Source organism: Amblyraja radiata, chromosome 9, assembly GCF_010909765.2.
Source record: "Amblyraja radiata isolate CabotCenter1 chromosome 9, sAmbRad1.1.pri, whole genome shotgun sequence".
Lineage (NCBI taxonomy): Eukaryota > Metazoa > Chordata > Chondrichthyes > Rajiformes > Rajidae > Amblyraja > Amblyraja radiata.
The window spans coordinates 6,747,814-6,775,191 of NC_045964.1; the positions used below are offsets into that span (position 1 = coordinate 6,747,814).

Sequence of the window (27,378 nt, forward strand, 5' to 3'; positions counted from 1 at the left end):
AACTCGTATCGTGGTACAGTAGCTTAACATTCCCCTCCCATTCCCACACTGACCTTTCTGTCCTGGGCCTCCTCCACTGTCAGAGTGAGGCCAAACGCAATTTGGAGGAACAGCACCTCATATTTCACTTGGGCAGCTGACAGCCAGGCGGTATGAATATTGATTTCTCTAATTTCAAGTAACCCTCGCATCCCCTCTCCCTCTCCGCCCCTCCCCCACCCTAGTCGTTGTACTAGTTTCACTGTCGTCCTAGTGAGTTTCATTGTCTGTAACTCGTTTTCATGAAGCTCACAGCCGACAATTACCTCTGTAGGATTGCTTGGCACTTGGTGATGATCTGAGCACTGTCCGAGTGCTTGTTCTGCTTCAGCTGCAGGGCGTATCGCTCCATCACGTTTACCTTTTCCAGCTGGCTCTCCATCGTTTTCTCAAACTGTTTGTGCTTTTGCTGCAGATTCTCTATCCTGGGCAGGGAATCCTGGAACAGCACAGCAAGGACAACGTTGAAGAAACTCAGCAACTCAGTATTGTGGCATTCTGAATACCAGCACAAAACGCTGGAGTAAAGGCCCTGTCCCACTTTCCCGAGTTACTCATGAATTCTCCCGAGTTTTCCCCTTGATTCAAACTCGGAGATGCCAGCCGTAGGTACTCGAGGCTATTTTTTTACTTGTGGACATTTTTTAACATGCTGAAAAAACGTCCCGACTTACCTGATGCCCCAGGTACCCACGGCTGGCATTACGAGCCGCTGCGATATATCTACGGACTTGCTACGGACATTCTCCAAGTTTGAATCAAGGGGAAAACTCGGGAGAATTCGTGAGTTACTCGGGAAAGTGGGACAGGCCCTTAACTCATTGGGCCAGGCAGCATTTCTGGAGAGAAGGAATGGGTGACGTTTTGGGTCGAGACCCTTCTTCAGACTGAAGTCGTCCTTTCATTGTCTGTAACTGGTTTTCACCTAGTACACAGCCAACAATGGCCTGTTTCCTTTATCATCGTTCCTTTTTGCATAGCTTTGACTGAAACAGGCTTGCAGTCATAGAGTGTCAGACACTGCGATCCCACCATCCAGCTGGGACAATGGTTATCTCAGGCAGGGGTCTCGACCCGAAATGTCACCCATTCCTTCTCTCCAGAGATGCTGCCTGTCCCGCTGAGTTACCCCAGCATTTTGTGTCTGCATTTCCTTCCTACACATTGTGGTATTCTGTTCCTTTCTTAGTTTAGTTTAGAGAAACTGCGCGGAAACAAGCCCTTCGGCCCACCGAATCCGCGCGAAACGGCGATCACGCACACGAACAATATCCTACACACACAATGGGGGCAATTTACACTTGGGACAATTTTAGATTTATACCAAGCCAATTAACCTACAAACCTGTACGTCTTTGGAATGTGGGAGAAAACTGAAGATCTCAGAGAAATCCCAGGCAGATCATGGGGAGAACGTGCAAACTCCGTACAGACAGCACCCGTGGTCAGGATCGAACCTGGATCTCTGGCGCTGTGGGGCAGCAACTCTACCGCTGCCCCACCGTGCCACTCATTCCTCTTTCTCTGAAGAATTAAGGAGATTTGTATCTAGAGTCTTGATTCAGCAAAATGGCTTCACTCAGATACCAAATGTCCTGCTGCAGAAACATCATTGATTCCATTCATGGACGTTGGGTGACTGGATTATCAAAGGGCGATTCGCCTTTGTCAAATGTTGTGACTAAGCAGCGATCCCTATAACACACCACTAGTTACATCTTGCCAAATGGAGAAGGACAAATTAATGCTTATTCTTGGTTTCCTGTTAGCCAGCCTGTCTTCTATCCATGCCAACATATAACACCCTGCATATCAGTCATGTCACCAGTTGCAGCATGGATTGCTTAAGCCCCTGTCCCACTTTCATGACCTAATTGGCGACCTCTGCCGAGTTTGCCCTTGATTCATACTCGCAGCATGGTCGTCACGAGGTCGTAGGAGGTCGTAGGTAGGTCGTAGGTAGGTCGTAGGTGCTCGTGGCATCAAGTATGTCGGGGCGTTTTTCTTGCCTGATGAAAAATGTCCACGAGTAAAAGAGGTTGTGAAAGCGGGACAGGCCCTTTACTGGTTTCACAGCGGGAAACAGAGATTAAATGGCAATGTTGCTCATAAAAGAAAGTGCTGGGATCACTGCTATTCACAATTTACATGAATGAGTTCAACTTTGGAATTGAAACACAGCTTCTAAAGTTGTTGGTGGCTCCCCATGTCACTTGGATCAGTGCTGGGGGCTTATTGTTTTGAACCTTATGTGACTTGAATACCAGCACTGAAGTGATGGTTGGTCCATTTTCTAAATGGCTAGAGATTGCAGATCTCTGAGTGCAGTGATGTTCTTGTGCAAGGTTATTCCGTGCTAATATACACACGTGCAGAAAATAATTAAAAGAGCATTTAAAAACAAATGTAGGAGGTCTATCATACAGTTATACAGGAACAGTGGCGACATCACATTTTTAGTATTGTATATTCTTGCTATTGAGGGAGTGCAGCATAGGTTCATCAGGTTAATTCCCGGGATGGCGGGACTGTCATATGCTGTGAGAATGGAGCGGCTGGGCTTGTATACACTGGAATTTAGAAGGATGAGGGGGCATCTTATTGAAACATATAAGATTATAAAGGGCTTGGACACGTTAGAGGCAGGAAACATGTTCCTGATGTTGGGGGAGTCCAGAACCAGGGGCCACAGTTTAAGAATAAGGGGTAAGCCATTTAAAACAGAGATGAGGAAATACTTTTTCACACAGAGAGTTGTGAGTCTGTGGAATTCTCTGCCTCAGACGGCGGTGGAGGCCAGTTCTCTGGATGCTTTCAACCAAGAGTTAGATAGAGCTCTTAAAGGTAGCGTAGTCAGGAGATATGGGGAGAAGGCAGGAACGGGGTACTGATTGTGGATGGTCAGCCATGATCACATTGAATGGTGGTGCTGGCTCGATGGGCCGAATGGCCTCCTCCTGCACCTATTGTCCATTGTCTACAGCTTCTTACTGAAGGAGGGCTATAAATGCCTGGAAGCTGTTGGGAGAAGATTTGCGAGACTAATAGCTGGTGCCATATGAGGCAAGGTTGGGCAGGGTAGACATGTATCTGTTGGAGTTTAGAAGAGTGAGAGGAACTTGGCTGAAACACAATATCCTGAGGAGTCTTGGCAGGGTGAATGTGGGGAATATTTCCTCTTGTCAGAGAATTTGTAACTAACAGTAGATTGACACAAAATGCTGGAGTAACTCAGCGGGACAGCCAGCACCTCTGGCAAGAAGGAATGGGTGATGTTTCGGGTCGAGACCCTTCTTCGGCATTTTGTGCATTCCTTCTCTCCAGCGACGCTGCCTGACCCGCTGAGTTACTCCAGCATTTTGTGTCTATCTTCGGTTTCAACCAGCATCTGCAGTTCCTTACGACACATTAGAACTTAATGGTCACTGTTTAAAGATGAGGCATCAATTGGACAGGGATGAGGTGCTATCATGTGTCTTCACAACCTTTAAAGGGCAGTGGAAGCGGAGGTCAGGTCGGGGGGGAGTTCCCCTCACCACGGGTACCATGTAATCCCGTGCTACCTGCTCCATGGTCGGATAGTCGGCGACTAAACCGTCTCCCCCACCTGGTTTGCCAGGTGAGGAGGGGGCTGTGGACCCCCAGCAGGACCAAAAACAAGAGCTGTCAAAGGGCGGATGAGCTTGTAGCGAGCCAACGGCCATCCACACTTCAGTAGAAGTTGCGATCACTGGCGTACACAGCATTGTAAGGAATGATGATAAAGCACACACACACCAAAATCCTATACATCCAGCGGAGGAAGTCCGCAGGAACTGGAGGACAGAGACGTGTGGTGCGTCCGTCACCGTTCCTGTCGGAAACCAGCACCACTGCGTCGCTAATGTTTTCAACGATGATGAATGGATGAATGGAAGCAGAGCCATTGAATATTTTTAAGGCGGAGAAGTTACGGGAGGTTTAGTTTAGTTTAGTTTATTCTCACGTGTACCGAGGAACAATGAAAATGTATGTTGTGCACTAACCAGTCAGTGTAAAGACAATACATGATTACAGTCGAGCCTTTCACATTGGACAGATACCACATCATAAAGGAAATAACGTCAATAGCATTTAGCGCAAGATAAAGCCAGTAAAGTCCGATCAACGATAGTCCGAGGGTCTCCAATGAGGTAGATAGTAATGCAGAAATGCACTCTAGTTGTGGTAGGATGGTTAGTAGTCAAGAATGCGCAGTTTAGGTCACAGTTAGATCAGAAAGTGTTCTTTTTCCAGTACTGATGTAGGGTCCCAGACCTGAACTGTTATGTCTCTCTCTCCACAGCTGCTGCCTGACCTGCTGAGTGTTTCTGTTTCTCTTTCAGATCTCCAGCATCCACATTTTATTTCAATGTTTGATTCTAATTCCCAAGCTGCCCAATCACACGAGGCTGGTGAGAAACTTACCCCATAGTCTTCGTTGGCCAGGATGGCCTCCTTGCTGCTTAGCCAGCTCTCGCTCTGCTCCGCATAGCCATAGAATATCTGTAACAAGCAGAGGCTCATGTTAGTGAGAAATACAGGAGCACACCATGAGAACCTATAGGGGCTGTCCCACTGCAGCAACCTAATCCACTAGATCTGGCCAGTTTGCCCTCAACTCATTCTCGCAGCATGGTCGACACGAGGTCGTAGGAGGTCTTCGTAACTCTCCTTCATGCTCGAGAGTAGTCCCCGCGTACTCTAGGCCTCAGCTAGGTCGCGGCGTATTTTTCAATGTGTTTAAAAATGCCCGCGAGTAAAAAAAAGTCGCCATGGAAAAAAATCGATACTTTTTTTACTCGTAGGTTTAGTCGAAGTAGGTTGTAGTAGGTCGGCATGTTAGTCGTAGGTGTGTAGGAGGAACCGAAGATCTCGGAGAAAACCCACGCAGGTCACGGGGAGAACGTACAGATTCTGCACAGACAGCACCCGTAGTCGGGATCGAACCCGGGTCTCCGGCGCTGTAAGGCAGTAGCTCTACCACTGTGCTGCCCTATCTTATATTGTGATATGTCCTTGTCTCCAAGGAAGCTGTTTCAGGAGTATAACCCGGAATAAATAAGGTTGAATCCAATTGCACAAATCAGGATCTTTGCCATCTAAATAGAAGGTAGTATGTTTTTCTCTAATTTATTAATTTGTACATTTTTAATGTTTAAAAGAAACCAAGAAATGTGCTACTAAAAATGGATGTTCATAAATTCTAGGAGCAGAATTAGGCCATTCGGCCCATCAAGTCTATTGCGCCATTCAATCATGGATGATCTATCTGTTCCTCTCAACCCCATTCTCCTGCCTTCTCCCCATAACTCCTGGCACCCGTACTGATCAAGGATTAGTCAATCTCTGCCGTCAAAATATCCATTGACTTGGCCTCCACCGCCGTCTGTGGCAATGAATTCCACAGATTCACCACCCTCTGACGAAGGAACTCCACAGATTCACCACCCTCTGACTAAAGAATTCCACAGATTCACCACCCTCTGACTAAAGAAGGGTCCCATAATATATCTGACTTGAAGAGCAAGATCTGCTCTCTACCGCAGTGTGCCAGTACCTGTAGATCCCAGGCCTCTGCCAGTCTATGGCTGCGCTCATGCCAGGCCTCATTTAGAGTTGTCCAGGTCTCTTCCACCTTGGATAGGGACTGTTTGATGTCCGTCGATGCATAGTGTCCCTCAGCCACTAGTCCGACTGCCACATTCCTGACGGCATCAAAACGCTCGCCTCTAGCTTGGATCTCAGTCTAAAAGATATAAGCAGGCAGACACACACACACACACACACACACACACACACACACACACACACACACACACACACACACACACACACACACACACACACACACACACACACACACACACACACACACACACACGCACACACACACAGAACGTCAGCAATATCTTCAGTGATGAACATTGAACATTTGATTCATCGATTGATTGAAAGATACGGCGTGGAAACAAACCTTTAATCCTCGACCAGTGATCGCTCATTCACACTAGTTCTATGTGATCCCATTTTCACCAATTTCTTCATGGTTACCACACCCCATTCCCCATTAAGTAAACACTTAAAATGCAGAGATGTAGAAATGTTCGGCCCCCGCATGGATATTTGTATCATCCAATAATTCTAACATTCACCACTATTATAATCTTTGTTTATTTATCCCTCATGGTTCATGTCCTTTACAGTATGTTCTTTTCTGTACTCTCTCTGAAGGAGCTGGCACTCAGGTACTGCACACACATGAGTGGCCGGTGTAACATTGAGCCTCAGCACAACGATGGCCAATACACTGCCTCTCCTCAACCCCCCCCCCCCCCACCCACCCCCCACCACTGGCCATTCCCCACACCACCTGTTCTGGCCATAGATCCTATAGGTAGCAAGATAGATCACTCCACGAAAAAGACGTAGTACGGTCATGGGCAGATTCATGGGTAATTTTCGGCTCCATTTCCGTAACCTGCTTCCGTCTCCGCACCAAAGATCCCGTAGCGGAGCAAAGATACTAGTGCGGAGACGGAAGCCGGTTACGGAAACATCCTCGTAAAAATAAAAGTTATTTGGAAAAAATCTTCTCCTCATTTTCAGAATTATAATTTATTAACACAAACTGTTCCCCCGCAACGTTGATTACACTGCGAGTCGGGTCGGGTCGGGTTACTGAAATGGATGAAAAAAAGGCCCACGTTCCGCTCCGTTGCGTACTACACGTCAGCCCATTGCATTTAGCAGGAGTGGTCTATCTTGCTCCGCTAGAGGATCTTTGGTTCTGGCCACACATCCCAATGCGCTCTTGGCATTGTCTATTTGGCTTCTCCAGGCTGCTTTGATTTTAATCAAGCCAAGGTCAATCTTAATGTCATTCTGGATCTTCCGCCACCAGCCCTCTCCACTTCACTATTGACCCAAGCTCCATGGAATCAAGAATGCAGGAAACATTTCTTCCTGTTAAATCATTCACAGTGTTTCACAGTGTATAAAATCATGAGAGGAATAGATCGGGTAGATGCACAGAGTCTCCTGCCCAGCGTAGGGGAATCGAGGACCAGAGGACATAGGTTTAAGGTGAAGAGGAAAAGATCTAATAGGAATCTGAGGGGTAATTTTTTCACACAAAGGGTGGTGGGTGTACGGAGTGAGCTGCCAGAGGAGGTAGTTGAGGCTGGGGCTATCCCAACGTTTAAGAAACATGGATAGGACAGGTTCAGAGTGATATGGACCAAGCGCGGGCAGGTGGGATTAGTATAGCTGGGACATGTTGGCCGGTTTGGGCAAGTTGGGCCGAAGGGCCTGTTTCCATGCTGTATCACTATCTCAGTCTCCTCACATTTATTTATATTCCCTTGACTGGTTTTCTTCCCCAAATAAACTCTAATGATGGGAGGCAAGGCCGTGGAGAAATAAATAAATATCAAATAACACAGAATGCCACTGTAATTCTGGCTGCATCATGAAATAGTTTTATCAGTGTCCTTGCCTTTCTCTCTTGGTGCTCATCTATCATGCTCTCGGCTTCCCGTTTACTCATTGCAAGTCTCCTTTCTCCCACCAGGGCTTTCATCCAGTGTGCCCAGTCTATCAGCTCCAGGACAGTTCTGTTGAACTTCTGCAGCTGGAACGAAGCTTCTAGCTTCTCCTTTCTGCAAAAGAACAAGGGGAAACAAACACAAAACATTGGAAGGTAGACAAAAATGCTGGAGAAACTCAGCGGGTGAGGCAGCATCTATGGAGCGAAGGAAATAGGCAACGTTTCGGGTCGAAACCCTTCTTCAGACTGATGTGAGGGTGGGGGGGCGGGAGGAAGAAAAGAAGAGGTGGAGACAGAGGGCTGAGGGAGAGCTGAGAAGGGGAAGAGAAAGTAAGGACTACCTGAAATTAGAGAAGTCAATGTTTCGTACCACTGGGGTGCAGACTGCCCAAGCAAAATATGAGGTGCTGCTCCTCCAATTTACGGTGGGCCTCACTCTGGCCATGGAGGAGGCCCAGGACAGAAAGGTCGGATTCGGAATGGGAGGGGGAGTTGAAGTGCTGAGCCACCGGGAGATCAGGTTGGTTATTGCGAACCGAGCGGAGGTGTTGGGCGAAGCGATCGCCAAGCCTACGCTTGGTCTCACCGATGTAGAGCAGCTGACATCTAGAGCAGTGGATGCAGTAGATGAGGTTGGAGGAGGTGCAGGTGAACCTCTGCCGCAACTTGAAAGGCTGCTTGGGTCCTTGAATGGAGTCAAGGGGGGAGGTAAAGCGACAAGTTCCTTCTTAAACAAAACATTGGAAGCTGTAGAGGCGTTACATTTGCAACATTTAAATGATGTCAAGAGTCAAGAGTGTTTTATTGTCAAGTGTCCCAGAGGGGCGGGAGATTGCAACCTTCACGTGGTCCGCCCTGTTTCGACGAATGCTATCAACCCGGCGTGCACAGAGCTTATTTGTTATCATGTTTAATAGCCTGATGGCAGAATGGAAGACGCCGTTCCTGAACCTGGATGTTACAGTTTTCAGGCTCCTGTACCTTCTTCCCGATGGCAGTGGCGAGATGAGTGTGTGGGTCTCTGATGATGCTAGCTGCCTTTTTGAGGCAGCAACTCTGATGTTCGGACAGATATATGGATAAGAAAGATTTGAGGGATCTGGGCTGAATGCAGGCAAATAGGTATAGGTTTGGCAGACAACTTGTTTGGCATGGAACATGGACAAGTTGGGCCGAATGGCCTGTTTCCGTGCTATGACCATGACTTTAAAATCACACACTATCCATTCGCAGCCTTTGTTGCTTTCTCTGATTTGGCTATTTCATGAAATGAAGGTTATCTCTTATACTTTGTATTTATCTCTTTGGACCAGTCCTGGGCATCACAGAATCTAAGTAATAAAAACAAGTGTCATAGGAACTCATCAGCGAAGGGACATTTACTGATGATGCCTTGGGTCAGGACCTTTCTCCGTGTGTGAATAAAAGTCCCAACCCAATATGTAGAAGCAGGGGACTGCAGATGCTTGTTTACAAAGGCTTTCTTCCCCTCCCCCCCCCCCCCCCACCACAATCACTCTGAAGAAGGGTCCCAACCCAAAACATCACCTATCCATGTTCTCCAGAGATGCTGCCTGTCCCGCTGAGTTACTCCAGCACTTTAAAAGTCTTTTTTCCCCCAACGCAAAAGTTGTCTGTCCATATCCCGCCAGATGCTGCCTGACCCCAAGTTCCTTGAGCTCTTCAAGGGCCTGTCCCACCTGCCGATTTTTTTTGGTGACTGCCGTCATCATTGACTGAGGTCACCGAAAAAGTCACGGCGTGACCACGTATTGACGCCCGGTGTCTCCTCAAGTGTTGCAACATTTTTTTTTGTCGCCGCTGGATTTTGAAATGTTCTAAATCTTTCGGCGACCCTGATACATCAGTCAATGACGCCGGCAGTCGCCGAAAAAATGGGACAGGCCCTTTGGTTTTTGCTGAAGATTCCAGTCTCTGCAGTCACTTGTCTCCCTGGAATCTATAGTCTTAACAGACCCTTCTGTCAGGACACCACTATCTACCACATTGGTGACCCTCGGACTATCCTTGATCGGACTTTACTGGCTTTATCTTGCACTAAACGTTATTCCCTTATCATGTATCTCTACACTGTGAATGGCTCGATTGCAATCATGTATTGTCTTTACCCTGACTGGTTTGCACGCAACAAAAGCTTTTCATGTACCTCGGTACACGTGACAGTAATGAACTAAACTCATACAGGCACTGCGCTCACTTGCCTGGGTATCCTTCATCAACTCCATCTTTGCGACAGTGGCTCAACAGATAATGCCCTCACTGCTACGTGACAACTTCATGGGTTCACTCCAAATGTATTCCAAAAGCAAAGAAAAGCTACCAATGCTGGAAATGGGAAATAATATCCGAAAATGCTGGGAAGGCACAGTAGGTCAGACAGCAGCTGCGGACAGTTAGTGATTCAGGTGAACGCCCCTACATCGGTGAGAAGACATCGACCTGAAACATTGGCCACATTTCTCTCTCAACATTTGCTGCTAAGTCTCGCCTGTATGTTCTGTTTTTAGCCCAAATGTAATGTTGGAGAATGCTACAAGTTGGAAGAGATGGCTGGTCACGGACCAGGTTGCTATTTATTGTTGAAACAGAAGATTGCAAAATGATGCTTTCCAGTACAGCATGGAAGCTGTTCCTTGCCAATAACTATCCCTCAGTCGGCAACACTGATAGGGATAATATTTTGGGGCTCAGATTGTATATCTGGCCTGTTCCCTGCATTTACCATCTAACCCCTCTCAACTTCACCTTCTCTCAAACCCCCCGTCCCGTACCCTCACATGTCCACAGCCATTCAACAAAGTGGAGCTAGCGACAGTGGTGCCTTGGCCAATGGATCCTGAGGTCAGAATCGCTGAACACCTCATGGCCTTTTGTTGTTGGAAGGAACTGCAGATGCTGGTTTAAACCGAAGATAGCCACAAAAAGCTGGAGTAACTCAGCAGGACAGGCAGCATCTCTGGAGTGAAGGAATGGGGGACGTTTCGGGTCGAGACCCTTCTAACAGCCTTTTGACAGCTTCTTGCTGGCAAGGACCATTCAGTTAATGATTTAAATATTTAATATTTAATAATATTTAAAAGCAGTTCAAAGGTTTTTTTTTAAAGTAATAGCGTATGTATAAACCCATTAAAGTGATAGTTTAGAAATATTAAACTCTCTCTAAAATCGAACTCTCTCTTGAAAACATCCAGTGGCCTCCACTGCCTTCCAGTATCGGAGATGGGAGAGAATTCCAATATCGGCATCAGATTGATCAAGGAGGTGAGCAGGCTTTGGGCCATTCTCAGTTTGTCGGTCCTGGGATATGGCGGCCATCTTTTCTATATTATCTCCAGAAACAATTCTCCGCTTGTAAACTCCTTGGAACATTAAAAGGCACAAAATAAATCCAAGCCCCTGCTGTGCACGCTGCCTGAGCCTGCATCTTGGGAGATGTACTCACCGCACTTTGGCCTCCTTCTTCAGCTGAAGCCACCTGTTCTGCATCTCCCCTTTCTTCAGACTCAGCTTGTCGGATAGAGGAAAACGGAACTCACATAGTGGCCTGGCATCGGCTTCCAGTGCCTAGTTACAGATACACAAACATAAACACATGAATGGCCGTACAATTCCAGCAGGATCTCCGCTTTGGCCTGGCCAAGCTGGCCATCCGCGAGTCATGACGCCAAGCGGAAGAGGGCTCTACCCGAGCCGGCTGCCCGCCCCTTTTCCGGGATTACGTCCGCGCCCGGGTGGTGTTAGCGAGGGACTATGCGCTGTCCACGGGCACCCTGGGGGATTTCCGGGACCGCTGGGCACCGCGGAGCGTTGAATGCATCCTTGACAAGGATTGTAACATAGTTGTACAGTAGGTCATTTAGTATACTTGTTTGTCTCGTATTATGGTCGTGGGTTCTGTTTTGTTTTATTGTTTTGTACATATTATTTTTAACAATTGAATACATTTTTTGATTTACAAAAAAAGCAGGATCTCTGGTCCAGAGGGAGTGAGGTAAGCGGTAGGTGTAGACCCAATAATGTAATCCCCAGTGCAGTAGGTGGTAATGTGGAGCCAGTATTGTGACTCCCCATCCCCAGAGCAGAAGGAGGTGGTGCACGGATTGTGGACTCAGACGGCAGAGGAGGATTCGTCCGTGGCGGACGGAAGGCGGAGCACCCGCCCGGTAGGCCCGGCCTGCCCAACGCGGACTCCGAATCGTCCCCCAGCCACCGACATCGGTGGGCGCCACACCACCGAGAGCGAGGAGAGATCGAGGGCGAGGTGGACCCAACGGCAAGAGCAATGTGAGGTCCCAGCGTGGGTAGGCCACAGTGAACAATGAGTGGACCTGGAAAGTGGCCACCAAGACCAAAAGGGGGCCCGAATCATTCTTGTAAACCTCCTCTGGACCCACTGCAGACCCATCACATCCTTCCTCAAATTTGGGGCCCAAGATTGCTCGCAATATTCCAAATGTGGCCTGGCCAGTGCCTTATAGAGCCTCAACATTACATCCCTGTTTTTGTTTACAAGCCCTCTTGAAATAATGCTAGCATTGAGTTTGCTTTCTTTACTACCGATTCGACTTGCAGATTAACTTTTTGGGAATCCTGCACCAGCACTCCCAAGTCCCTTTGCATCTCCGATTTCTGGATTCTCCCCCATTTAGAAAATAGTCTACGCTATTATTCCTCCTACCAAAATGCAGGACTCCACACTTTGCTACATTATATTCCACCTGCCACTTCTCTGCCCACTCTGCCAACCTGTCCAAGTCTGAAAGCAGAGTCCCTACTTTCTCAATATTAGGCAGGAAATGGTGTTTGTAAACTGATGGGACAGAAGGCTGATAAATCTCCAGAGCCTGATGGTCTGCTTCCCGGGGTACTTAGGAAGTGGCTCTAGAAACCGCGGATGCATTGGTGATCATTTTCCAATGTTCTATAGATCCAGGATCAGTTCCTGTGGATTGGAGGGTAGCTAATGTTATCCCACTTTTTAAGAAGGCGGGAGAGAGAAAACAGGGAATTATAGACCAGTTAGCCTGACCTCGGTGGTGGGGAAGATGCTGGAGTCAATTATAAAAAATGAAATAACGGCACATTTGGATAGCAGTAACAGGATCAGTCCGAGTCAGCATGGATTTACGAAGGGGAAATCATGCTTGACTAATCTGGAATTTTTGGAGGATGTAACTAGGAAAATGGACAAGGGAGAGCCAGTGGATGTGGTGTACCTGGACTTTCAGAAAGCATTTGATAAGGTCCCACATAGGAGATTAGTGGGCAAAATTAGGGCACATGGTATTGGGGGTAGAGTGCTGACATGGATAGAGAAGTGGTTGGCAGACAGGAAACAAAGAATAGGGATTAACGGGTCCCTTTCAGAATGGCAGGCAGTGACTAGTGGGGTACCGCAAGGCTCGGTGCTGGGACCGCAGCTATTTACAATATACATCAATGATTTAGATGAAGGGATTAAAAGTAACTAGCAAATTTTCAGATGACACAAAGCTGGGTGGCAGTGCGAACTGTGAGGAGGATGCTATGAGAATGCAGGGTGACTTGGACAGGTTGGGTGAGTGGGCAGATGCATGGCAGATGCAGTTTAATGTGGATAAATGTGAGGTTATCCACTTTGGTAGCAAAAACAGGAAGGCAGATTACTATCTAAATGGAGTCAAGTTGGGAATAGAGGAAGTACAATGGGATCTGGGGTTCCTTGTTCATCAGTCAATGAAAGTAAGCATGCAGGTACAGCAGGGAGTGAAGAAAGCGAATGGCATGTTGGCCTTTATAACAAGAGGAATCGAATATAGGAGCAAAGAGGTCCTTCTGCCGTTGTACAGAGCCCTAGTGAGACCACACCTGGAGTATTGTGTGCAGTTTTGGTCTGTAAATTTAAGGAAGGACATTCTTGCTATTGAGGGAGTGCAGCAGAGGTTCACAAAATTAATTCCCAGGATGGCGGGACTGTCATATGTTGATAGAATGGAATGGCTGGGCTTGTACACTACGGAGTTTAGAAGGATGAATGGGGATCTTATTGAAACATATACAATTACTAAGGGTTTCGACACGCTAGAGGCAGGAAACATGTTCCCGATATTGGGTGTCCAGAACCAGGGGCCACAGTTTAAGAATAAGGGGCAAGTCATTTAGAACAGAGTTGAGGAAACACTTTTTCTCACAGAGAGTTGGGAGTCTGTGGAATTCTCTGCCTCATAGGGCAGTGGATGCTGGTTCTCTGGATGCTTTCAAGAGAGAGTTAGATAGAGTTCTTAAAGATAGCGGAGTCAAGGGATATGGGGAGAAGGCAGGAACGGGGTACTGATTGTGGATGATCAGCCATGATCACATTGAATGGAGATGCTGGCTCGAAGGGCCGAATGGTCTACTTCTGCACCTATTGTCTATTGTCTATACTACCTGCCCCTCCACCTACTTTCATATTGTCCGCAAACTTGGCCCACAAAGCCTTCAATCCCCTCACCCAAGTCATTAATATACAACGTGAAGAGTAGTGGCCCCAACACCGACCCCTGCGGAACTCCGCTAGTCACTGACAGCCGACCAGAAAAAGCCTCCTTTATTGCCACTCTTTGCCTTCTGCCATCCAGCCAACCTGCTATCCATCCCAGTATCTGTCCGTTAATAATAGACAATAGGTGCAGGAGTAGGCCATTCGGCCCTTCGAGCCAGCACCGCCATTCACAGTGAGCATGGCTGATCACCCACAATCAGTACCCCGTTCCGGCCTTCTCCCCATATCCCCTGACTCCGCTATCTTTAAGAGCCCTATCTAACTCTCTCTTGAAAGCATCCAGAAAATTGACCTCCACTGCCTTCTGAGGCAGAGAATTCCACAGATTCACAAACCTCTGGGTGAAAAAGCTTTTCCTCATCTCCGTTCTAAATGGCTTACCCCTTATTCTTAAACTGTGGCCCCTGGTTCTGGACTCCCCCAACATTGGGAACATGTTTCCTGCCTCTAGCGTGTCCAAATCCTTAATAATCTCATGTTTCAATAAGATACCCTCTCATCCTTCTAAACTCCAGAGTGTACAAGCCCAGCTTGCACACTGTGGACTCTCACCTTCCTCATCAGCCTCACGTGTGGCACCTTATCAAAGGCTTTCTGAAAATCCAGGTGAACAACGTCAAGTGATGTTAACACTGGAGTCTGCTGTGATCATGACTGGGAACGAGGTACAACTCCTACATTCATAACACATTGGGACACGTACACGGAGAGGCTTGCTGTTCCATCATTCTGTGTTCGCTCTTCTGGGTGAGATGTTAACTGCATTTTGTTGTCTCTGTACTGTACACTGCACAATGACAATAAAGATTGAATCTGAATCTGAATCTTGGTGCAAGTGCAAGCAAGGGGAACAAGCTCGGTAAGGCAATTTGGTCAGCATGGACAATTTGTGCAGAGTGGCCTGCTTCCTTGCTAACGTCCAGTTTCGAGTCCCAAATTTGCAGAATGGCCAAGTGCCTTGAGATTGACAGTGTGTAGAAGCACATTGGGGAGGGAAGAGTGTGGGGCAAAACAGAAACAGAGATTCTAGGAGGCATTTTTAGTTGGAACCCTGGTCAGTTTCACCGTCTCCGGCTCCCCGGTCAGTACTTACCTCTTTTTTATCCCGGATAACGGTGATTTCTAGTTCGGTCTCTTTATGTTTCCTTATCAGCTTCTCCACATTTTCCACATCCCGACCATAGTCCAGTCCCTGCATCATCAGACTCTAGGAATAAAGACGGGCCATTAGTGGCTTGGCTTTGCTCGCGATTGGAGTAACTCTTGTCTACGAGGGTGGGCAGCAGTGAGTTTATACTCAAACCAGTGCATCTTGACTGGACAAATAACAAACCACAATACAATGCAGGTCCACAGGAAGGAACTGCAGGTGCTGGTTTACACCGAAGACAGACACAAAATGCTGGAGTAACTCAGCGGGACAGGCAGCATCACTGGAAAGAAGGAATGGGTGACGTTTCGGGTCGAGACCCTTCTTCAGACTGAGAGTCAGGGGAGAGGGAGACACAGAGTTATGGAAGGGTAAGGTGTGAAAACGAGATATCAAAGGGGATGCAGCTCCAGGAAAATGTAGAATAGATCATTGGTAGATAGGGGAAGGTGACAATGAAGCATACAAAGATAATATTTGCGCAAGAACGTTTTAGGAAAGGACATTCAGGCGTTCAACTCTCCATGCTCCAGTGGAACAGTTAGCCTTGGAAACCTTGCCTTGGGACATTAGTGGTGCAGTTCAGGAACTATGAACATTAAAACCATATCCTCTTCACTCGATGAGAGTGATCTTTAATTCCCTTTGCAGTGGCGGAGGCCTTCCTGAGATGTCGCCCGCCCGAAGTCTCATCGGTCAGTGGGACGGGGGAACCGGGCTGAAGGCTCGGCAGATGGCGTGACCGGGAGGGAGCTGGAGAAGTCGGACGTGAGGAGCAAGGACCATCAGGAGGGTGAACTGGGGTAATGCCTCCAACACCTTCAGGAAGGCTGCAGGAGGCGCGGCAAGATGGAAGAGGAGAGGACGTTAGTTTGCGGGAACTGCTCCAGTACATCGAGCGCGAGGGCCGGCCGGACTTTGGACTTAGAATAACGGCGCCAATAATGGCGGTGGCCGCATGTGTAACACATGCAAAATGAATTTCACCGTGCAGTTACATAGGTGACAAATAAAGGACCGCTGAGCTATTGAACTACTTCCCGCACGTGAGAGATTTCTGAATGACAATCGGGCTTTTGACCTTGCCTCACTCCGCACACTGACACGTGCAATTGAACCTGCTCCACTTGCATGGATGAGTGCAGCTTCAATAATATTCGCAATGCTTGACGCCAAGTTCAAGTTCAAATGTATTGGTCACGTGCACCATAAGGTGGAGTAAAATGTCATTTACCATGCAGCGTTACAATTGAAAAAGGACACAATACACAACATAATTCAACACAGACATCCACCACGGCATTCTTCACTGTGGCGGAAGGTAATACAGTTCAGATAGTCCTCCTCCTCCACCTCCCTTGTTCACCCGTGGTCGTGGCCCTGAGTCACCGCTACGGACGGCCCAATCTTCAAGCCCTCTGGCCGGGATGGTCGAAACGCCGACGTCGGGACACCCTGAGCTCCCAAATCGGCCACCTCCTTACCGGAGACCGCGGCTTCCAAATGTTGTAGGACGCAGGCCGGCGGTTGGAGTGCTTCTCCGGCGAACCCCCAGCGAGGGATCCCACCATGCAGTGTGTCACAGTCTGCTTGCCAGGCATCCCATCCACAATCACTCACTCTCACCACCACCATTGCACAGTCGTAGCACCGTGTACCCACATAATGCATTGCAGCAACTCACTAAGATTCTCCAGGCAGCTCCGTCCAAACCTATCACCTCTACCAGCTAAAAGGACAAGGGCAGCAGAAGCATTGGAAGACCATCACCTGGAGTTTGCCCTCAAAGCCATGCTTCATCCCGACTTGGAAATTTATCACATATCCCTCACCGCTGTCCAGTCAAAATCCTGGAACTCTCTTCCTAAATTAGAGCGGCACGGTGGCGCAGCGGTAGAGTTGCTGCCTTACAGCGAATGCAGCGCAGGAGACCTGGGTTCAATGCCGACTACGGGTGCTGTCTATACGGAGTTTGTACGTTCTCCCCGTGACCTGCGTGGGTTTTCTCCGAGATCTTCGGTTTCCTCCCACACTCCAAAGACGTGCAGGTTTGTAGGTTAATTGGCTTGGTAAATGTAAAAATTGTCCCTAGTTGGTATAGGATGATGTTAGTGTGCGGGGCTCATTGGTCGTGACTCAGTGGGCCGAAAGGGCCCGTTTCCGCGCTGTAAACTAAACTAAACTAAACTAAACTAAAACAGTGTTGAAGACCCGAAACGTCGCCTATTTCCCTTGCTCCATAAATGCTGCCTCACACGCCGAGTTTTCCAGCATTTTTGTCAACCGAAACTGGGATGGCGGGACTGTCATATGAGGAAAGATTGAAAAGACTAGGCTTGTATTTACTGGAGTTTAGAAGGATGAGGGGGTATCTTATAGGAACATATAAAATTATAAAAGGACTGGACAAGCTAGATGCAGGAAAAATGTTCCCAATGTTGGGCGAGTCCAGAACCAGGAGCCACAGTTTTAGGATAAAGGGGAGGTCATTTAAGACTGAGGTGACAAAAAACGTTTTAACCCAGAGAGTTGTGAACGTGTGGAATTCCCTGCCACAGAGGGCAGTGGAGGCCAAATCATTGGATGGATTTAAGAGAGAGTTAGATAGAGCTCTAGGGGCTAGTGGAATCAAGGGATATGGGGAGAAGGCAGGCACGGGTTATTGCTAGGGGATGATCAGCCGTGATCACAATGAATGGCGGTGCTGGCTCGAAGGGCCGAATGGCCTCCTCTTGCACCTATTTTCTATGTTTCTATGTTTCTATGAGACCCTTCTTCAGACTTAGGGTCTCGACCCGAAACGTCACCACTGAATTACTCCAGCATTTTGAGTAAACCTATTTTCTATGTTTCTATGTTTAAACTAAAACAGTGTTGTGGGTACATGAACTGAAGCAGTTCAAGAGGGCAGCTCTTCGCCACCTCCGTCAAGGGAAACCAGGGACGGACAATGAGATGTGTAGGAAGGAACTGCAGATGCTTGTTTAAAGTCTTCTCGGCCCGAAACGTCACCCGTTCCTTCTCTCCAGAGATGCTGTCTGACCTGCGGAGTTACTCCAGCTTTTTGCATCTATCGATGGACAATGAAATGCCGGCTCGGCCTGCGACACGTGCATCCGTCAATGAGGAGTGCGTGGGTGGCTGCAGGACATGGTGGAGGAGTTGGCGGAGTTTGTGGCACGGCCCTGTCACACGGTCCTCACCTTCTCGCCCATCCTTTCTGTAATTTCGTCCATTTCTCGGATGAAGGCGTGAACCTCCAAGGCAGCGGCCAGTTTTTTCCTGTACTTTGTCAAGTTCCCTTGGAAACTGTTCCACCTGAAAGACAGACGGAGGAGGCAGTGAGCGGAGAGGACGAGCTGGACAGGGCATGGAGGAGCTGAGGGAACGAGAGGGACTTGAGATACAAAGGGCAGAGGAACGAAGGGCATGAGGGGGAAAAGGCCTGGGACCATGGCCTAGCAGAGGAGTGAGGGAGAGGGGTGAAGGAGATTCACCACCTTCTGATTCAAGAAATTTCTCATCTCCTGTTTAAGAAAGAACTGCAGATGCTGGTAAAATCGAAGTTAGACACAAAAAGCTGGAGTAAGTCAGCGGGTGAGGCAGCATCTTTGGAGAGAAGGAATTGGCAACGTTTCTGGTCAGGACAGATCTCGACCCGAAACGTTGCCAATTCCTTCTCTCCATAGATACTGCCTCACCCGCTGAGTTACTCCAGCTTTTTGTGTTAGAAACATAGAAACAAAGAAAGAAGGTGCAGGAGTAGGCCATTCGGCCATTCGAGCCTGCACCGCCATTCAATATGATCATGGCTGATCATCCAACTCAGTATCCTGTACCTGCCTTCTCTCCATACCCCCTGATCCCTTCAGCCACAAGGGCCACAACTAACTCCCTCGTAAGATTTAGCCAATGAACTGGCCTCAACTACCTTCTGTGGCAGATAGTTCCAGAGATTCACCACTCTCTGCGTGAAAAATGTTTTTCTCATCTCGGTCCTAAAGGATTTCCCCCTTATCCTTAAACTGTGACCCCTTGTCCTGGACTTCCCCAACATCGGGAACAATCTTCCTGCGTCTAGTGTTCTTCTCATCTCCTTCTTAAAAGAAAAGGTTTGAAGGTTTTGTTTAAGAAGGAACTGCAGATGCTGGAAAATTGAATGAAGACAAAAATGCTGGAGAAACTCAGCGGGCGAGGCAGCATCTATGGAGCGAAGGAAATAGGCAACGTTTCGGCCCGAAACGTTGCCTATTTCCTTCGCTCCATAGATGCTGCCTCATCCGCTGAGTTTCTCCAGCATTTTTGTCTACCTTTGAAGTTTAATTGGCTTGGTAAATGTAAAAGTTGTCCCTAGTGGGTGTAGGATAGTGTTAGTGTGCGGGGATCGCTGGTCATCGTAGACCCGGTAGGCCTAAGGACCTGTTTCCACGTTCTATCTCTAAAATAAAATAAACTAAACATCCTTTATTGCTGAGGCTATGACTTCTAGTCCTAGTCTCTCCCACTAGTGGAAACATCCTCTCCACATCTACTCTATCCAAGCCTTTCACTATTCTGTACGTTTCAATGAGGTCCCCCCTCATTCTTCTAAACTCCAGCGAGTACAGGCCCAGTGCCGACAAATGCTCATCATAGGTTAACCCACCCATTCCTGGGATCTGGGGAAGATATACAATTAATGACATGACCCTTAATGACATTGATGTACAAAGATGTCTTGTGGTCCCAGCCCATCACTCTCTGAAAGTGGCAACACAAATAGAAACATAGAAACATAGAAAATAGGTGCAGGAGTAGCCAGCACTGCCATTCAATATGATCCAAAATCAGTACCCAGTTCCTCCTTCCTCTCCATATCCCTTGATTCCGTTAGCCCCTCTAACTCTTTCTTGAATACATCCAGTGAATTGGCCTCTACTGCCTTCTGTGGCAGAGAATTCCACAGATTCACAACTCTCTGGGTGAAAAAGTTTTTCCTCATCTCAGCACTAAATGGCCTACCCCTTATTCTTAAACTGTGACCCCTAGTTCTGGACTCCCCCAACATTGGGAAAGATTTTCCTGCATCTAGCCTGTCCAATCCCATAAGGATTTTTTTGTTTCTATAAGATCCCCTCTCATGCTTCTAAACTCCAGTGAATATAAGCCCAGTCGATCCATTCTTTCATCGTATGTCAGCCCCGCCATCCTAGGAATGAACCCGGTGAACCTTCGCTGCACTTCCTCAAGGCATAGATAAGGTAGATAGTCAGAACATTTTGCTCAGGATTGAAAAATATCAAATAGTAGAAGGCTTAGCTTTAAAATTGGAGAAGCAATGTTAAAAAAGAGATGTGCAGGGCAAGCTTTTTTCCACGGAAGGTGGCGGGTGCCTAGAATGTGCGACGGTGGTTAAGGCAGATACAATAGTAGCATTTAAAAGACTTATGGATAGGAATATGGATAGGAAGGGAATGGAGGGATATGGTTCATGTGCAGACAGATGAGAGTTGATCTTGGCATCATGTTCAGCACAGACATTGTGGGCCGAAGGGCCTGTTCTTGTGCTGTACTGTTCTATGTCCTGTGTTCTTTCTTTCTTTTTAAATCTTTTTATTCGTTTTTTTCCAAAACAAAAACAAAAGTAATGATAAACATAGCAGTGATATTGAATCATAGGGATCAGGGTTACATTAATGGCAGGTATAACCTAAATATGAGTCCAGTGTCAACATACACATTGAATATAGACCTCCCGGTCTCTATGTAAATATAGTTAAGTGTTTAAAAGAGAACTTATATGCATAAAAACAAAAAGATAAAAACAAAAAGATTCTTCTGCAGTTGTATAGGGCTCTGGTGAGACCACATCTGGAGTATTGTGTACAGTTTTGGTCTCTTAATTTGAGGAAGGACATCCTTGTGATTGAGGCAGTGCAGCGTGGGTTCACGAGATTGGTCCCTGGGATGGCGGGACTGTCATATGAGGAAATATTGAAAAGACTAGGCTTGTATTCACTGGAGTTTAGAAGGATGAGGGTGGATCTTATAGAAACATATAAAATTATAAAAGGACTGGACAAGCTAGATGCAGAAAAAAAATGTTCCCAATGTTGGGCGAGTCCAGAACCAGGGGCCACAGTCTTAGAATAAAGGGGAGGTCATTTAAGACTGAGGTGAGAAAAAACTTTTTCACCCAGAGAGTTGTGAATTTAAGGAATTCCCTGCCACAGAGGGCAGTGGAGGCCAAGTCACTGGATGGATTTAAGAGAGAGTTAGATAGAGCCTATATAGAGTTAGATAGGGGCTAGTGGAGTCAAGGGATATAGGGTGATTTCACGAAAGGTCACTGGAGCGTAAATCCCCACTCACGTGACCGAAAATTTTAACTGGGGGACAAGCGTCACTTCCGGTACATGTTAGTGGATGGGAAAACACGCACTTTCACACCCGTTAAAAACATCGAAAACGGCCAGTTTTTGAGCTGCAATTAAGTGAGCTAGTCGGGGTGACCGTGAGGAACAGCTACCTAAATTTACAGTCCAAAAAAAAGATAGAAACTAAGGTAAATACAAGAGCGAGCTGAAGGTGTAAAAAAGGCGGAAGTGCTAGCGGACTTTTTTCTTGGAGATTTAAAGATCCAAAATATCGGGAATTATCGCGTTTGCTCGCTGCATTTCATCAAAAGTGGCATTATTGACTTTTTATCTTTATTCATTTGTTATATGAAAAGTATTAAAAGTTAGAAACCCGTCAGTAAAATTGCAAAATCGCCCATGGTTCTCGGGTGGGTTTTAACATGCAAAATAAAAATGCTTCTGAAACTCCATTTACCATTTAAATAATCGTAAACTATCAATGCGTTTTGAAATCAATTTTACTGAGATGCAAGCTTACGATTATTTAAATGGTAAATGGAGCTTCAGAAGCATTTTTATTTTGCATGTTAAAACCCACCCGAGAACCATGGGCGATTTTGCAATTTTACTGACGGGTTTCTAACTTTTAATACTTTTCATATAACAAATGAATAAAGATAAAAAGTCAATAATGCCACTTTTGATGAAATGCAGCGAGCAAACGCGATAATTCCCGATATTTTGGATCTTTAAATCTCCAAGAAAAAAGTCCGCTAGCACTTCCGCCTTTTTTACACCTTCAGCTCGCTCTTGTATTTACCTTAGTTTCTATCTTTTTTTTGGACTGTAAATTTAGGTAGCTGTTCCTCACGGTCACCCCGACTAGCTCACTTAATTGCAGCTCAAAAACTGGCCGTTTTCGATGTTTTTAACGGGTGTGAAAGTGCGTGTTTTCCCATCCACTAACATGTACCGGAAGTGACGCTTGTCCCCCAGTTAAAATTTTCGGTCACGTGAGTGGGGATTTACGCTCCAGTGACCTTTCGTGAAATCACCCTATGGGGAGAAGGCAGGTACGGGTTATTGATAGGTGACGATCAGCCATGATCACAATGAATGTCGGTGCTGGCTCGAAGGGCCAAATGGCCTCCTCCTGCACCTATTTTCTATGTTTCCATGTAAAAAAAAGAGAAAAAAAGAGAAAAAACAAAAAAACAAAACCCCCCTAAACTAAAGGAAAAAAAAAACAAAACAGAATCCGGGTTTCAACAAGAGTTTCAACAATTTAAGTCCCTGTTTGTCGTCAAGTCCGTTCCACCGTATAACAGTTGGAGAGGGGACAATTTATGCCATGTGAAAATGTTGCATGTTCTAACAGGCCGCATGTTTAGTTCATTCCACTGCAATCCCACCCAAATTAAGGACAACCAGAGCTCCTATTGTGATGGGCCAGCTGGTAGCTCAGTACTGGCCAGGCCAATGGTGGGATCTTTGCAAGTGTGTTGTAAGGTGATGGCTGTCTTTGCCGTGAGGCTTTGCCAGGCTCTGACACCTCATTGTGAATGTGAAGAGGGGAGGATGACCTTTCGTTCAACTGCTGCTTGCGTTGGAGGATGGTTACAAGGTCGTCTTTGTTCCTCTTCTCCAGCTGGATGGCCAGGCTGTTGATGGTCCTGATGTGGGCATCATCCACAGTCACGTCCTATGGAAGAGCACAGATGGGTCAATATTCAGGCATCACCTCAACACCAAAAGATCCACCCTCGGGCATGAGCAAAACATAAAGTTGGAGGAACTCTGAAGAAGGCTTAGTCATTGAGTAATACAACGTGGAAACTGGCCTTCAGCCCAACTTGCCCACATGTCCCACCTGCCTGCATTTGGCCCATATCCCTCCAAATCGGTCCTATGCATGTACCTGTCTAACTGTTTCTTAAACGTTGAGATAGTCCCAGCCTCAACCACCTCCTGGAAATTGGAGAAGTCAATGTTCAAGCCGCTGGGGTGCAGACTGCTCAAGCAGAATATGAGGTGCTGCTCCTCCAATTTCTGGTGGTGCTCACTCTGGCCATGGAGAAGTCCCAGGACAATTCTCCCATATCCGGTAGCCCTTGCTGTCTCCTCCCCTTCTCAGCTCTCCCTTAGCCTCGGGCTCCTCCTCTTCCTTTTTCCTTTCTTCTCTATGCCCCCCCCCCCCCACCCACCCTACATCAGTCTGAAAAAGGGTTTTGGCCCGAAACGTTGCCTTTTTCCTTTGCTCCATAGATGCTGCTGCACCCACTGAGTTTATCCAGCACTTTTGTCTACCTTCGATTTTCCAGCATCTGCAGTTCCTTCTTAAAGTACAGCTCAGCTTTCAATACTACCATTCCAGACATTCTCATCGACAAACTGGTCACTCTCGGCCTCCCCACTCTCACATGTGCCTGGATAAAGGACTTCCTCACCAACCGGCCCCAGACTGTGAGACTCGGCCCCCACCTCTCCTCCACTCGCATGTTGAGTACCGGCTCCCCACAGGGCTGTGTGCTAAGCCCCCTCCTATACTGTCTCTACACCCACAACTGTAGTCCGGCCCACAACAACAACCGCATCGTCAAGTTTGCTGACGACACTACAGTAGTCGGACTCATCTCAAAGGGAGACGAGGCAGCCTACAGAGAGGAAGTCCTGAAGTTGACAACCTGGTGCTCAGAAAACAACTTGGCTCTGAACACCAAGAAAACAAAAGAGCTCATTGTCGACTTCAGGAGGCACAGCATCGACTTAGCCCCCCTATACATCAACGGCGAGTGTGTGGGGGGTCTACACCTTCCGGTTTCTCGGCGTCCTCATCTCCGCTGACATCTCCTGGACAGACAACACGACAGCGGTCATCAAGAAGGCTCAGCAGCGGCTGCACTTCCTGAGGGTCCTCAGGAAGCACAACCTGGACTCCAACCTGCTGCTGACCTTCTACCGCTCGTCCATTGAGAGCCTGCTGACATACTGCATTACAGCATGGTACGGCAGCTGCACCCAGGCAGACAGGGAGAGGCTTCAGAGGGTAGTTAGGGCAGCACAGAAGATCATTGGCTGCCCTCTCCCCTCCCTGATGGACATTTACACCTCCCGCTGCCTCAGCAGGGCGAAGAACATCATCAAGGACAGCTCCCAGTGTTCAAAAGGGAACTGCAGATGCTGGAATATCGAAGGTACACAAAAATGCTGGGGAAACTCAGCGGGTGCAGCAGCATCTATGGAGCGAAGGAAATAGGCGACGTTTCGTGCCGAAACCCTTCTTCAGACATCTCCCATCCTGCATTTGGCCTGTTCGACCTGCTGCCCTCAGGGAGGCGCTATAGGTGCATCAGAACAAGGACAAATAGACTCAAGAACAGTTGCTTTCCAAAAGCCATAACCTCTCTGAACTCACACATGCACTGACTACACAGCCTAACCCCCGGACTTCCATCTATCCACCTACTGTAATTTGTCTGGACGGGAACGCCGGGTGGGTTAACGCACTGCTGTAGATCACATGGAGACCACACAATCTCACGGTCAGGGACGAACCCAGGTCTCTCAAGCTGCAAGTCACCTGACAGAGGTGTAGGTTAATTTACCACTGAGAAGGGCCTGTCCCACTTAGGCTATTTTTAGGCGACTGTCATAGTCGTAGCAGGCCGCCGAAAAACTGGCGACTGGACCCCCCTTCAACATAAAATTTAAAATAGAATCTTTACTTTAACAACCTACGTCACCTGGCGACAACTACGACAGCACCTATGTCAGGAGAAGTCACGCTACGCTCATTGGCGGCAAACTCACTGTCGCCGACTGTCTCCGAAATGTTTTCAGCATGTTGAAAATCCAGCGACGACCAGAAAAACGCTACGACTCTTTGGAGACTGAGGAGACGACTCACGACCATACAGGCGACACCCCGGCAACCATGTGGCGACAGTCTAGTCGCCTGTAGTCGCCTAAAAGATCGCCTAAGTGGGACAGGCCCCTGAATTGCACTGAGAGGAGGTTGTGATTTTTATGTCGGAAATCGTCCAGGTGTATTGGAGTGCCGGATGGAAGTTGGTGGTGAAGTGGATGAAGTCAGTCAGTTGTGTGTGGGTGCAGGAGGTGGCACCAAAGCAGTCGTCAATGTAGCGGAGGTAGAGGTCGGGGATGGGGCCCTGGTACGCATCGAACAAGGATTGTTCAACGTACCCGACAAAGAGGCAGGCGTAGCTGGGGCCCATGCGTGTGCCCATAGCTACGCCTTGTGTTTGGAGGAAATTTTGGAGGAAATTCCGTCTGAAGAAGGGTTTCGGCCCGAAACGTCGCCTATTTCTTTCGCTCCATAGATGCTGCTGCACCCGCTGAGTTTCCCCAGCAATTTTGTGTACCTTCCTGAATTGCACTAGTGTGCAGAGTAGGCGTGAAAGTGGCACCATCGTGTCACACTTACCATTCAATGTGCAAACACTTGGGCAGACAACACAAAATTGGAGGAACAGCACATCATATTCACTTGGGCAACGTACAACCCAGCAGTATGAATATTGATTTCTCTAACTTCAAGTAACCCTCGCTTTCCCTCTCTCTCCATCCCCTCCCCCTATCCTAATTCTCCGACCAGTCTGACTGTCCTCATTGATAAATATTATCTTTATATACCTCGTTGTCAGCTTCCCCTAGCTAACAATGATCTATTCTACATTTTCCTTGAGCTTTGTCTCCATTGATGTCTCGTTTTCACACCTTACCCGTACATATCTCCCTCTCCCCCGACTATCAGTCTGAAGAAGTGTCTCGACCCGAAACGTCATCCATTGCTTCTCTCCAGAGATGCTCCCTGTCCCGCTGAGTTCCCCCAGCATTTTGAGTTTATATCTGCTAGGCCATGGTGCTCTGAGGCCTGTACCTACCCCAGTTCCACGGAACTTATTGAGCTTCTTCTGCAACTGTAAGCAGTGTTCATAGTCCTTGCCAACGTCTCCCACACTGATCATCACCTCCTGCAAGTGGATAGAAAGAAACACGAAATAATGACAAACGCAAAATTCAGCTCCGGTGAAGTGTTGATGCTGCGTAAAGGTGACTCTGCTTCCTCGTGAACCGTGGCTGTCTGACCCGCTGCGCATTTCCAGCATCTTCTGCTTTTATTATAGAATATTCAGCCTTCGTTCGGTCCCTGATCAATTTTCTGCATAGGGAGCCCCAATATAAATAATCAGGCACAGAAAAACTTCAGAACAGAACAAAGCGACATAGGTAGGCTGCATCTCCGAGTCGAGACCCTACGCTGCATTGCCTCAATCATAAGGATGTCCTTCCTAATTTGAGGAAGGACATCCTTGTGATTGAGGCAGTGCAGCGTTGGTTCACGAGATTGATCCCTGGGATGGCGGGACTGTCATATGAGGAAAGATTGAAAAGACTAGGCTGGTATTCACTGGAGTTTAGAAGGATGAGGAGGGATCTTACAGAAACATATAAAATTATAAAAGGACTGGACAAGCTAGATGCAGGAAAAATGTTCCCAATGTTGGGCGAGTCCACAACCAGGGGCCACAGTCTTAGAATAAAGGGGAGGTCATTTGAGAAAAAACTTTTTCACCCAGAGAGTTATGAATTTGTGGAATTCCCTGCCACAGAGGGCAGTGGAGGCTAAATCACTGGATGGATTTAAGAGAGAGTTAGATAGAGCTCTAGGGGCTAGTGGAATCAAGGGATATGGGGAGAAGGCAGGCACGGGTTATTA

General features: G+C 47.5%; 1 protein-coding gene and 1 long non-coding RNA gene across 2 annotated transcripts in view; one reads left to right on the top strand and one right to left on the bottom strand.

The window, feature by feature from the left end:
• The window catches only part of sptbn5 (spectrin beta, non-erythrocytic 5), a 288,791-nt gene that overhangs the window by 70,317 nt on the left and 191,096 nt on the right, over positions 1-27,378 (bottom strand). The window contains exons 40-48 of the mRNA XM_033026595.1: positions 26,543-26,632; positions 23,222-23,340; positions 18,504-18,618; positions 15,244-15,357; positions 11,070-11,191; positions 7,556-7,718; positions 5,618-5,806; positions 4,486-4,563; positions 306-478 (exon numbers count right to left, since the gene is read on the bottom strand). Of these exons, the coding sequence (XP_032882486.1) occupies positions 306-478; positions 4,486-4,563; positions 5,618-5,806; positions 7,556-7,718; positions 11,070-11,191; positions 15,244-15,357; positions 18,504-18,618; positions 23,222-23,340; positions 26,543-26,632 (1,163 nt within the window). The remainder of the gene's footprint in view (positions 1-305; positions 479-4,485; positions 4,564-5,617; positions 5,807-7,555; positions 7,719-11,069; positions 11,192-15,243; positions 15,358-18,503; positions 18,619-23,221; positions 23,341-26,542; positions 26,633-27,378) is intronic.
• On the top strand, positions 9,237-16,668 carry LOC116976723. Its single transcript, XR_004413027.1, has 3 exons — positions 9,237-9,275; positions 14,248-14,256; positions 16,478-16,668. It is a non-coding gene; the product is annotated as an uncharacterized LOC116976723 (long non-coding RNA).